General features: G+C 35.2%; 2 protein-coding genes across 2 annotated transcripts in view; one reads left to right on the plus strand and one right to left on the minus strand.

Moving 5' to 3' along the window:
* Nucleotides 1–14,319, minus strand: part of LOC145191148 (UDP-glucose:glycoprotein glucosyltransferase 1-like) — a 421,900-nt gene that overhangs the window by 175,117 nt on the left and 232,464 nt on the right. The window lies entirely within an intron of this gene.
* LOC149881726 (uncharacterized) lies at nt 12,230–12,838 on the plus strand. Its single transcript, XM_090067065.1, has one exon. The coding sequence runs from the start codon at nt 12,230–12,232 to the stop codon at nt 12,836–12,838; it is 609 nt and encodes a 202-aa protein (XP_089923191.1).

The following is a 14,319-nucleotide window of genomic DNA, read 5'->3' on the forward strand; positions in this document are numbered from 1 at the left end:
TCTTTTTTCATTGTCTTTTTTGATAAATCATCCCTCACAAAAACACCTCGAAAGTTTTTCAATTTTAACTGTTTAGCAGCCTTTATCAATTGAAAGTTAGTTAAAGCTTCATTAGGTAAAACAATTCCTTCTACGTCAATCCATTGAAAGTCGATCATTTTTTTAATTTCTTAAAAAGTTTATCCGAATTTTTTAACAAGCGATTTTCATAGAATAGCACCTAAAAAGGGTATGCTATTAAAGGGTGAGTTAGGTCCGAGTAATAAACCAGCTCCAACAGATTGATAACCTTTCCCAGTTTTAATGAAGAGTCCATCACCGTGAACATTTTTAGTCCATGGGGTGATAAACAATCCTTCTCCACCTAAAGTTTTTATCTTCATTCCATTTCCATTCTTTTTCAAGTAAACGATTCCTCTTCCGGCAATTTTATCAACCATAGCAGAGCCAGCAGAAGATCCTACACCTGCTAACAATCCTGTGGCGAGAGCAGGAACAACCTTTGTGGCAAGTGTACTACCTAACATGCCTAATAACGGTAAAAGAGCTCCGATGAATCCGCCTTCAATGGTTGAGTTGTATGCAATTTGTCTTTTGCTCAATTTAAGAGTGACTCCTTTACCAGCTTCATACGCTTTTCTAATTTTGTTCAATTGCGAATTAGTGATAGCGAGAACATGTTTACCGTTCAAGTCTTGATGAGAAAGCTTAATGCTAGTATCGGTTTTATCATGCATAGCTTTTTTAATTTTATCAGATTGGCTCTGCGAGATATTAATTTTGATATTTTGATAATTGCTCATTTTTTATGTATTAAAAATTATTTATTTCACTTCTCGAATATGATATCGCATTGTAATATCCTCTCCACGAAAATCAACCAAATCTCCATTCTGATCAATGATGCGAGTAACCATTGTTGAAATTTCAAACAGTTTAACAGGAAGATAAATCAAATGCATTGGTCTCTCGATGATTTTATAGCCAGGACTAACATTTGGATAAAAGGAGTAAATGCAATTTAATTGGGTTCCATTAATATAGGATGATCCGATAACGTTGTTAACGATTCTGATGGTGTTAATGCTTGAAATTCTAACGATATGATCCGACTCGTATTCGGAATTGGAATTTAATTTTCTTTTAGTAAACCCTAAAACTGAAGAGATGCTATTCTCCACATTAAAGTCAATCAAATAATTCAAGCCAAGTTTAATGGTTGATTTTAAAGTATTAAGATTGATTCCAATTTGAAGGTTGTTTGGAGAGTAATTAATTTTATTTGCAATAATATAACTTCCACGTTGAGCTGTTTTTATTGTGTTTAAAATAGACTTTTGCAAATACTCATTGATGCCTTTAATCTCATAGTTTCCTAATGAAATGATAATGTTCTCCCAATTAGCTCCATTGTTCATGCTGTATTTGAAAGAATTGTTTTTACTGTTTACATTTGGAATGCTGTTGTAAGTCTCAAGACCGAGAAAAGCCATTTCATAACTTTTTCCTTCGTCAAAAACGATTTTATCCAAAAAATCAGTGGTGATAACACTTGATTTTCCATCTACATCGATGATTATACCTGACATTTTTTAAATAAGAATTATTTTTTAAATTGTTTTAGAAAAATAAAAAATCGTCAAATCCGCTTCGGTACTTTCCCTCGTTCTTTTTAGAAGAGAGATCGATGACGGCAAATCCGTGAGGTTCATTCCAGCAATGATTGCAAAAGGCTTTAAATTCTTCTATTTTCATATCGCAGGAAACGTGATCTTGATAAATGTGATTAACGCTTTTTTGGTCTTGTTTAAAGAGGCAAATAAAGTTAGCATTTTCTCTGATGGTATGTCTTGGAATCTCGAAATAATTTTGAGCGAGGTAAAAGCAGTCGACGTTGGAATGTCTTCCTCGGATGTAATATTTTTCACACTTGTTTTGATTGGTCAATTGCAAATCGTCAAAGATCATCAAATTGTTTTTGGTTGAGTCTAAGGATTCAGGTTCAGGTACATCATCAGCCGTTTCAAAGAATTGACACTCCATATCATCATTGTCGGAATATTTTTTTGAAATTTCCTCAATAACATCTTCAGGGTTTAAATTCAATTTTTCCATTTCGTCTTGTACATCATCCGTTAACAAATCAACAATATCCTTTTTAGGAAGTTTATTTTCGAAGGATCTTTTGAGTATTTTGTATTCAGGTTGAAATAGTGATTTGCCAAAGACTTGCAAGCGGCTGTAATCTAGCCAGCCAGGTCTTAAAAGTAAATTGAGTAGTAACGTTGTTTTTCCGCAACCAGACTTTCCAACGATGATTCCTCGTATACTTCTAGGTAAAAGCGCGCTGTTGTTTTTTTTGGTTTTCCCAATTTTACATGACAATTTCATCACTTCCATTTTTTATATTTAAAAGGTTTTTATATATGTTAAAAATGTACTGCGTTAAGTGTAGAAGAGAGACTGAAACCATTCACTTGAAAAACGAGATCACAAAAAACAACAGACCTATATTGAAAGGAATGTGCAACTCTTTTGGGATAAGCAAATGTAAGTTTGTTTCTTCTCATACGCCCAAAGGATCATCTTCGCATGCGGTTAATGGAGGAGACTTGGTGGAATCGATCAACAATTTTTCAAAAAAAATAAAGCTTCCATGGGCAAAGTTTCCAGGAGAAATGCACGTTCCAGGTATGAACTTTGCAGGACCTGGTACCAATTTAGATAAAAGGCTCACTTCCACGGATATGTATCAAGAGTGGAGCAAACCGGTGGATAGAGTGGACAATGCTGCATATCACCATGATTTAGCTTACAAGTATTTTAACGACAAGCAAAACAGAAATTTAGCAGATCGAATGATGCTTGAAGAAATGAACTCTATACAAAATCCCACTCAGAGAGAAATAAACGAGCGAAAAATCATCGAACCCATCATCAAAGCCAAAGCCAAATTCGGATTAGGTGTGAGTGATTTGAAATGGACGGATCAGCTTGCAGAGGAGCTTCATAAACCGGTGATTCATCATTTTAAAAGAAGAAGGGTGATTGTAAACGACATTGATGAAATATGGGCCGCAGATTTGGTGGATATGCAATCGTTTTCAAAATTCAACAAGGGCGTAAAATATTTACTCATGGTGATCGACGTGTTTTCAAAGTATGGATGGATCGTTCCGTTAAAAAGCAAAACGGGTCTTGAAGTGGCAGAATCGTTGAAAAAGATTTTTGGTGAAAGAAAATGCGTCAAATTGTGGGTAGATAAAGGAAAAGAGTTTTACAACAAGCACGTGAGAGCGTTGGGTGTGCAATTATACTCCACTGAAAACGAGGAAAAAAGTTGTGTTGTCGAGCGATGGAACAGAACGATGAAAGAGAGAATGTTTAAATATTTTTCAGCCAACAATACCAATAAATACATTGACGTATTAGATGAGATGGTGAAAAATTACAACAACACAAAGCACTCTTCTATCAAAATGACACCAGTGGAAGCTAGCGATGAAAAGAATAAAGGTAGGGTATGGTGGAATATGTATGGAAAGGATCAAACATTACCAGCAAAACCGAAATTTTCCATGGGTGATCAAGTGCGAATCGTAAAAAAGAAGTCTCATTTTGAAAAGGGGTATACACCGAGATGGACTGAAGAGGTTTTTACCGTGTCAAATGTTCAGCATACGAATCCGCCCACGTATAAAATCGCTGACGCTAACGGTGAAGAAATTCAAGGCACCTTTTACGAGCAGGAGATGCAAAAGACGCATCAAGACATATTCAGAATTGAAAAAATCATTCGCAAAACCAAGAGCAAGTCGTTAGTCAAATGGTTGGGATATCCAGACTCGTTTAATTCATGGGTAGATAATAATGAATTGTTAAGTTTGCAAAAATGATCTAAAAATTTATTTTTAATATGTAAAATGCATGCTCCTCACAAGTTTTTTAAAAATGTTACCTCAGCAGAAGTCCACAGTTTGGATTTGCAATTTAAAATTTTGGAAGAGAGGGTTAGAGAGTTGGAGGAAAGAAGACCAAACAACATTATTGTGTCTACGAAAACGTTAGATCATCCACCTTATTTCAACGTTAACGAACAATATGAGATTTTTGCCCAGAAAGACATTAAATTTGCTGCTCTCTCACATACAATGATAGCTTTATCCATTGGGCTGAATTTGGAGAAAGGTGTTGCAGTGATAACATTAATGAATAAAATTACTGATCAATTGAATTATAGAAAAAACGAAGTTATTATTTCAGAGTCTGTAGATGATGTTATTATGGACGTGAATAGTAACAGCAAACAGGACGTGATTGTTAAAAAAGGAGAAAAACTTTGTAAGATTAGTTACATTGATTTAAAATAGTTTTTTTCGCTTAATAAAAATGGAAATATTGAATGAAAAACTTTATCCAGTTCTTCCATCAGCTCCTATAGATGAAGGAGGACATGTTTATAGGCTTCAGAAAATAAGCGAGATTCAGAAAGAGATAGAGAGTGAAAAAGCAAAGCGAGTTCATCTAAGCAAAAAGTACCATCGCGTGTTTAGAATCATTTCGAATGTGGACAATGTGATGCAAGGATTATGTATAGCACTAGGTGCGACTGGAATAGGGCTTTTGTCTACGATTATTGCCAGTCCAGTAGCGATTGCGTGTGAAGGTATGGCTATTGGCATGGGGTTTTTATCGATTGTTGGAGGTCAAGTCAACAAAAAGATGGTATTAAAAGCGGAAAAGCATGAGAAGATCAAAGTGTTGGCTGAGTCGAAATTGAATACGATTAGTGAGCACATTTCCAAAGCGTTGATAGACGGGAAAATAAGCGATTCAGAGTTTCAATTGATTCTTGATGAGCTTCAAAAATTTAAATCCTTGACGGTGGAAATACGAACCAAAACCAAAAAGGGAATAGATGAAGTTACTAAAGAAAACTTGATTCAAAAAGGTCGAGAAGACGCGATTCAAACGTTCAATAACCTTTTTAAGAAAGGATCAACGTAGTCGTAAAAACCAATTTATGTTTTTTTCCACGTATTTTAAAAAGGATCAACGTAGTCGTAAAAACCAATTTATGTTTTTTTCCACGTATTTTAAAAAGATGTTTTTCTTTAAAATACAAGACCTAAATAAAAGGGATGAAATTGTGAAAGAAATTAATGACAGACGAAAGAGAATTTATCAGAACAGCATTAACGACAACATTTCAGATGTTAATTTTCAAGCTGATTTGAGCAAGCTGTTCAAGCCGATCATAGAGAGCAATGAAAAGATGATCAAAAGCCTGTCAGTCGATCAAAAAAAGAAAAGACCTTTCGAAGTGAACAAAGTTGGAGATAAAATGTATATTGGAAAAATGGAGGTTGAAATAGATGGAAATGATATCATTGTCGGTGAAGAAAAGTATAATGGAACAAAAGGTCTTTGGGAACTGATGACTGAATTAACAATACCAAAGAACTATACCAATGAAGATTTGCAAAATTATGAAAAAATTTTAATGGACAGTGATGCTATAAGATCTGATTCGCAACCGCATAAACCGAAATCATCAAGAAGACCAAAGTATCAACAACTTATTGCTCCTATTTGGGAAAAAATGATGCGTATTGAAAAAGGTAAAAAAGGTCGCGGTGTCATTATTCTTCCAAGCGATCCTAATGCGTTGGTGGAAAAGCTTGAATTGAGTATAGCTGCTTGGCATGCTGGAAACACGGCTTCAAGAAACGAGGCTGTTGCTATTTGCGATGAGCTGTTGAGACAAGGAGAGATTAATAAAGAGGAATATAAATCGTTAATGAGGGCTATTGATAAAATTATTTAAAAAAATTGTTTTATTTAAAAAAATGCTCATTGTGAACAAAAGAAGATATGTGAAAAAGAACGTTGTTGGTGGAGGTGGTATTGTAGACATGATTAAAAATTTCATAAAAAGAGCAGCTGCGTCAAGTGTGTCAAAAGCAACAGTGAATTTGCTTAAAAATGCTGCAACAAGCAAAATTGGACAAGAAGCGATTACAGCTGCAAAATCTGCTGGGACAGAGTTAGCCCTTTCAGCCATCTCCGCTGCTAAAGACGTGGCTATTGACAAAGGTAAAAAGACCATTGAGAAATTAAAGACTGGTTCATCTATTCAAAGTAATAAAATGTCTAAAAAGAACGCGATTCGAATTCAAGACCTGGTGAAAATGGGACAGGGCATGAAAATAGTATGAAGATAGCATTCTGTTGCGATGACTTGCAATGAGAGACATTTAAATGAATTAAATAATTTTTTTATTATATAAAAAAATGATAAGTACTGAGCGATTAAGAGTTACTGAGAACCCAGAGTATGATATTGGTATTGAAAAAGTTGATTTTTTTGAGTATCTTCCAACCAATCTCGATTTAAATTCTTCAGGTACGATTACTTTTGAGATAGACTGTCAATCGATTCAAACAGTACCATCAGAGGCTTACATTCTTATTGAAGGAGTGTTGAAAAAGAGCGATGGAACCTTTTATGATGCTAAAGACAACATTGCACTGGTGAACAACGCTTTGATGTATTTGTTTAATGATGTGACTTATGACTTGTCGGGAGAGCAAGTGGAAAGAGTGATGTATCCAGGTCCAGCCACCACCATACTTGGATTGATGAAATATCCTTATGGATTTCAGTTTGCTGATGGATTAAAACAGATGTGGTATATGGATACGTCAAATCTTGTTGGAAATTCAGGATTCAATGTTAGACGAGACCACTTGTTTGCAGACACTACATCCGTTGGAGCTTTTTCGTTTAAAATTCCGTTGAAACACATTTTTGGATTTTGCGAAACCTATGACAAAGTTGTTTATGGGTTTAGGCATACCATCACCTTTACAAAGAAAGAATGTGATGATGCGATTTATAGAGCGGAGAGCGTTAGTGGAGGAATGATCAACCTTAAAAAATTCAGACTTTATATGCCTCGCGTTGAATTGGATATTTCGAAAAAGACTGATTTCATGAATTTAATAGCTCAAAAAATTCCCATTCAAGTGGCTTATAAATCAAACAAATGTGAAAGACAGCTTATTCCAGCCGGTCAAACAGAATTTACCTGGTCGCTTGGAAGAGTTACTGACAAAAGCATTCCAAGATTTATCTTGTTCGGACTTCAGACAAACAGAAATTCCAGTCAAACAGTTAATCCATCACTATTCGACCATTGTGATGTTAGCAATTTTTACGTGACTGTTAATGGAATAAAGTATCCAAATTACAATTACGACTTGAATTTTGGAGAAAAGAGAGTGGTCATGGCTTATTCAGATGCCTTCTCTTTTGATGAAAAATATTACGGCACAAATGAACTTGTTTGTCAATCTGGGTTAAGCTTGCTTGAATATATAAAATTATATCCGTTGTTCTTTGTGGATATCAGCAAGCAAAAAGAAAGAGTGGCGTCGGAAACAGCTGAATTAGTGGTAAACCTTAAATTTCGAACTTCAACTATTGCAAATACAGTTATTTTTGCAGTGGTGATCTCTGATAAATTGCTTAAATTTGTTTCAGATGGAATCAACATGACTGCTGTTTATTAAGATGTCTTTTCAGGAAAAATTGAATTGACTTAAAAAAAAAATCTTGGTATAATAAAATGAGATATACAACATCGTATTTGAAAAATTTGTTGAATGAAAACGGCGTTAGTAAAACAGCAGATGATTTAATAACGTTGATGATGCTTGCGGTTGAAAATAATTTGATCAGTAAAGATGAGATTTTAGAAAGAGCAAAAGAAAAAAAAGTAAAGCCTCCTCCAAAAGAAAAAAAACCTGTTGATCCAAAATGGGAATGGCTTAGTTTAGTTAAGAAAAAGCCCATCACTGTGAGAATAACCAACATTGAAACGGGTGAGGTGACTGAATACAAGTCTCTTTACAAAGCGATGGCAGGGACTGGACGTGGATGGAGATATTTAGAGCGTCGAGATGGAAAGGTGGATGATGGAATCAAGATTGAATTTTTAAATTCTGAAAAGCTTGAAAAACGTAAAAAGCAGCAAAATTGATTTTTTAACTTTTAACATGTTAAAAAATTGACTTAAATAAAATTCTTGGCGTAAATAAAAAGATGGAGAGGAAGTATGTGATTGAATTTGATACCATGGGTCGTGCGCATCTGTTTGATGAAGAAAAAGAAATTCATGCGACTGGATGCGAATTTACTGCACATGACGAGTGGGGAAGAAAGTATACGATTAGATTTGATGAAATGGGTCAAGCACATGTATACGACTCAATAAGCGAAATTTTTGCCAATTATCTTGTTTCATAAGTTTTTAATTCTCCCGCGAAAAGAATTAAAAAACGGTAAAAACTTTTCGAAGAAGAAAATATGCTGAAAGTGTGCCAAGATTTAAAAAAATTGAATTGACTTAAAGAAAATCACGGCAGATATAAAATGAGTCTCCATTCTTCAAAAAAATTAATTGTTAAAGAGAGAAAACTTGAATGCATCGAAAAAAATTTTCTTTCCCTTAATAAAATGGGTGATAAAACTGATGCTAAAAAGCAAAAAGCAAAAACTTTCTCCAAAGAGCGAAAAATTGAAAGTGGCTTAAACAAAAATCTTTCCGTAATAAAAATGGAAAGTAAAACTGTGAAAGAATTAAAAGAAATTGCTAAAGAGGAGAAAATAAGAGGATACTCTAAAATGAGAAAGGAGGAACTTATAATGGCTTTGCAGCCTCCTAGAGTTGTCTCTGCTCCTGCTGCTCTTCGTAGACGAACGACTGAGGCAAGACCTTTGCCTGAAAGACCTACCGTGGTGAGGTTTGTTAAACCACCTGTAAAAGTTTCAATAAAGCCGACAAAAGTAAGGTTTGCTGTTGGTTCTGAAAGACCTGTGCCTGCCCCAAGACCTGTGCCTGCCCCAAGACCAAGGTCTGACGACTTGATTTCATTCGAACCTTCTGCTCTCTTGCAAAATAGGATGATAAGAGATGAACCCTCTATTCTTAACACACCGGTTATCGATTCAACAAACGTTATTACACCTAGACCGGTTCCTGCTCCAAGACCTTTATTTTCAAGTCTGACGGCAGTTTCAAAAAGTGTGGCGTCCTATGTTAAAACTAAGTTTAATGATATTAAAGAATGGATAGATCCCTACGTTCCTGAAATAGTCAAGAAGAATGTAAACGAATCAGTGAAACAAATCGATGAAAAGATAAAGTCTATCAAATCACTTGTATTAAAAACAGTGTATAAACCTCTCGCGCCAAAACCTTTTACAGTAAAGTTTAATATGACTAAGCATTCAGCAGAGCGCTCCACCAGACTGTTTTCATACGAGCCGTCTTCTCGATACCAAGACATTGTTCCTTTTTTAAACTTGGTAAGGGAGTCTGCTATTCAAACCATGGAAGGAGAAAGAAACACAAAGGTAAGAATTGTTTTAGTCTGTGAAATGACTCGCGTAAGCATCTTAACAGGTGAGGAAACTACTCAGACGGCTAACTTTTCATCTAATGCGCAAAGATTATTGGAGGGTGATGATGTGAGAGCGCTCATGACTGAAATGGAAGAAAAAATCTTGGAACGTAGCGCTAATTACAACAAGATGGGATCCAATTGCGTCTTGTCCAAGATTTTGAGGATGGATATAAGCTTTGTTGATTATGAACCTTTCAAGGGCTCTTCCTACATGGAGCTGCCTCTCAAGTTGAAAAACAAAAAAGCCATCATCAACATGAAAAACGATGACGATCAATGTTTCAAGTGGTGCGTCACCAGAGCTCTTAACATGAAAAATAGAGACAACGAAAGAATTGACAATGAGTTGATTGAACAATCGAAAAAGCTCAATTGGGAAGGAATGGAATTTCCTGTAAAGACCACTCAAATCAAAAAGTTTGAAGTGAATAATCCTGACATCAGCGTGAACGTCTTTCACTATGAAATGAATAAACCTCAACCTATGCAAATATCCAAATTTCATGATCGAAAACACTGTGTTGATTTGTTGTATATTTCAAACAAAGACAACAGCCATTATTGCCTTATTAACAATTTCAGTCGGTTTGCCGGCTCCTCAACAACAAAAGGAAAAAGAAAACTTCATTTTTGCAGAAATTGCATGCATGGTTATGACCAAGAAGAAAAGCTTCAAATTCACAAAGGATACTGTTATGAGAACGCTCCAATGAGAATTGATCTTCCAAAAGAAGGGTCGACCCTTGAGTTTAAAAACTACAACAATAGTATGAGAGTTCCGTACTGTGTCTATGCCGACTTTGAAAGTTTCATCAAACCCATCGATGATAACACTGAATATAATAATAAAGAATCGTACACCAAAAAATATCAAAAGCATGTTCCAAGCTCCTTCTGCTATTACATCATAGGACCTGATGGTTTAAAAATTAAATCTTTTGAGTATACAGCCGAAAGCGATAAGGATGACGTAGGTAAAAAGTTTGTTACCAGTCTTGAAGCTGACTTTATAAAGATTTGCTGTGATAGTTATTCACTTAAACAACAATGGAAGAATAAGCCAATAAAGACGGATGAGGACAAGAAGAAGTATGAAGCTGCAACCGAATGTCACATTTGCAAAAAGGATCTTAATGGTGACAAAGTGTGGGATCACTGTCATTTGACTGGAAAATACCGCGGTGCTGCTCATGATGCTTGCAATAAAAAATATCGAATTCCAAAATTCATACCAGTCATTTTCCACAACTTGTCTGCCTATGACAGTCATTTGTTCATCAAGAGATTAGGCGGAAAAAACGGAAAACTCAATTGCATACCCAACAGCGAAGAAAAATACATCAGCTTCTCAAAAAGCATCAAAGTGAGAGATTCGATTGATAAGAAAGGTAATCCGAAAAAAGTGTATAGAGATTTAAGGTTCGTTGACAGCTATAGGTTCATGCAAAGCTCGTTAGCAGATTTGACTAGCAACCTTGTTAAAGATTTGTGTGAGGAGTGCTCTAAATTAGACCCTAAGACATGCAAAAAGGACTGCCTTGATAAGAAAGGTAAAAAATGCAAGTGCAAAGACAATTGTAAAGACTGCGCTCATAGAAGATTTAAAAAAGGAGACATCATGTGCAAACATCTCAATTCATTCTACAGCGGAGAACAAAGAAATTTGCTGCTAAGAAAAGGCGTTTACCCTTACGAATTGGTGGACTCGATTGAAAAGTTTTCCGAAACGCAATTGCCATCCAAAGAAGCTTTTTATTCTAGACTAGATGATAAACACATCAGCGATGAAGACTACGCGCATGCACAAAACGTTTGGAAAGTATTTGGATGTGAAACCTTTAAAGATTACCACGAGCTATACAACGAGTCTGACGTGTTGAATCTTGCCGATGTCTTTGAAAATTTTAGAGACACTTGCATGGAATATTACGGTCTCGACCCTCTTTGGTATTACACCTCTCCTGGTTTGGCTTGGGACGCTATGTTAAAGGAAACTAAAATTGAGCTGGACTTGATCACCGATATTGACATGCTCAACATGATCCAAAAAGGAATACGCGGTGGAATCTGCATGATCTCGAATCGACTTGGAAATGCCAACAACAAATACATGCCAGACTATGATCCTTCACAACCATCGAAATTCATCCAGTATTTAGACGCCAACAATCTTTATGGATGGGCCATGAGCAAACCTCTCCCTGTTAGAGGATTCAGATGGATGAATGATCTTCAAAATTGGCGTAGCATGCCATGCATACTTGAAGTTGACTTGAGCTATCCTGAAAGTCTTCACGATTTACACAACGACTACCCTTTGGCTCCTGAAAGATTAACCATTGGAAAAGTACCCAAGCTCGTTCAAAATTTAAACAATAAAGAAAAATACGTAGTCCACCATGAAAGCCTAAAACTCTATGAACGATTGGGTTTAGTCATCACTAAAATTCATCGAGGAATCACCTTTGAAGAAGAACCTTTCATGAAACCATACATCGATGGTAACACCACTAAAAGAACAAAAGCTAAAAACGAGTTTGAAAAAGAATTCTTTAAACTCATGAACAACTCCGTCTTTGGAAAAACCATGGAAAACATTCTAAAGCACGTTGATATTAAACTGGTTACCACAAGAAAAGAAGTCTTAAAATTATCCAAAAATCCTCGTTATGATCGGTACAACATTTTTGATGAAAACCTCACTGCCATTCACATGAAGAAAACACAAGTCACTTACGATAAACCAGTTTACTTAGGAATGAGCATCCTCGACATCAGCAAGACTCTCATGTTTGAGTTCCATTACGACTACATCAAACCTAAATACGGTGATAAAGCCAAGTTGCTCATGACCGATACCGACTCGCTCATTTATGAAATCGAAACGGAAGATTTTTACGAAGACACTGCTGATGATGTTGAACCCAAATTTGACACGAGCGACTTTCCAAAAGACCATCCTGCTATTCAAAACGTTGGATTCAAAGTAGGCTTAAATAAAAAGATTATCGGCAAGTTCAAGGATGAGACCGGTGGTAAACAAATCACACAGTTTGTCGGGCTTCGACCTAAGCTCTACTCTTATTACATCCCTGAAGAAAAAGAAGATGAAGATAAAGAGCAGAAAAAATGCAAAGGGGTCAAAAAGAACGTTGTCAAAAATAAGATTACTCATCAAGACTACTATGACTGCTTGCAGGGTAAACAAGAAAAGCTCGCCACCATGAACGTTTTCAGATCTCATCTTCACGACGTTTACACCGAAGAAATTAACAAGGTTGCACTCAGCGCTAACGACGACAAAAGAATTATCTTAGATGACGGAATTCACACCCTTGCCATCGGTCACTACAAAACAAGGAATTAACATCTTGAAGAACTGGTATATAAATAACATGATTATTTTTATACTTCTTCTTGATTTTTAAAGACGACTGTATTGGTTTTGTCATGATATGAAGTGTTCGCCATTTTTTTATGCATCCTTAAGTATGGGAATGGGTCAATGCGCCAGAACCCGCTTTTCCTTATATATTACAACGCTGAGAAACTTTGATTAAACTTTTCTACTATTTCTTCATCAAAACCATTACCCTGGCTACATTTACCAGCTCCCAATTCAAATCCTCCATAGCTATAGCATCATAATAACTTTTAAAGTTATTTTCCATCAGTTACTTCTATTATATTTTGTATATTTCTTTTTTTCCAACGTTTTTTAATATATGCACTTTTTTATATTATGTATTACGTTCCACCCAGCCCACCCTCCACCCCCACTCCTTTAAACACCAATAATTACAACAGGTGAGCGTTTTTAATTTGTAGAAAAAAACTCGTGACCGCTACCGTAGATTTCCCTAATTCCGAACAAAATCGTACTTAAAGTTGAATAACTTCGTATGCTTTTTGAATTTAATATTAATTTTTTTAAATAAATAAACTGGAACCTAAACTGAATCGAACCATATTAAGCAACAAGTATATTTATTGTAAAAATATTGTTAATTTTTAAATTTAAAAAGTAAAGTTTTCGTTCGGAATTAGTAACACGTGTTCCTAATTCCGAACGTACGTATCAAATCCTAAAAAATGGTATTCGATTTAAAAAAGTAAATAATTTATACTAGCGTTTAGGTAAAAAGATTTTTAAAATTCAAAATTACTTTTATTTTAATGTAAGGGTATAACATTGTGTTGGTGCAGAGTGTGCATTATCTATTTATTAGATCCTGTCTTCCATTATTTTTTTGTAATCAGTTAAAAAACCTTCACAGTCACTGCCTGTTTCTGTCAGTTAACCAGAAGAAATCTCAGTTATTAGTATCATGTCGGTTGCAGCCTTAGCGAATGCTTCCCCATTAATCAAATAGGAAGCTTGTTGTGCTTTTTTATCGTACAGCAATGGAGTTTTATCCTTTACGCAGTTGTATTTTGAAATGGCAGTAATTCAAAGACCGAAACATTGTTCATTGCAGTTTTGTATTGTAGTGATTGTAATAAAATTTCTTTCGCGATCTTCATTTTTTTAAACTTTGACATTTCTTTTTTTATTAACAAACGTTAAGATAAACAAGATGTCGTTAAAATACTATTGTTAAATGTTACGGTTAATTACTTGCACGTAAAAGCGCTAACTTTTGCAAAAAAAAAAAGTGCATTCCAAAATCTGTTCAGAATTTGGGAAATATTTTAGTTATGAAGAAAAGTACTGTTTTTGAGATATCTTACGAAGTATTGCTAATTTTCGACTTTTTTTTTCAGATAAATATTCACTAGGGCGTTCCGTAATTCAATGGAGAAAATTTTTTTTTCGATTTTTTCTGCTCCCTGGCAATTTTCCCATTT

Source organism: Hydra viridissima, unplaced genomic scaffold (assembly GCF_058129835.1).
Source record: "Hydra viridissima isolate aposymbiotic clone 2 unplaced genomic scaffold, HvirCarnegie_v1 scaffold_11, whole genome shotgun sequence".
NCBI classification, from domain to species: domain Eukaryota; kingdom Metazoa; phylum Cnidaria; class Hydrozoa; order Anthoathecata; family Hydridae; genus Hydra; species Hydra viridissima.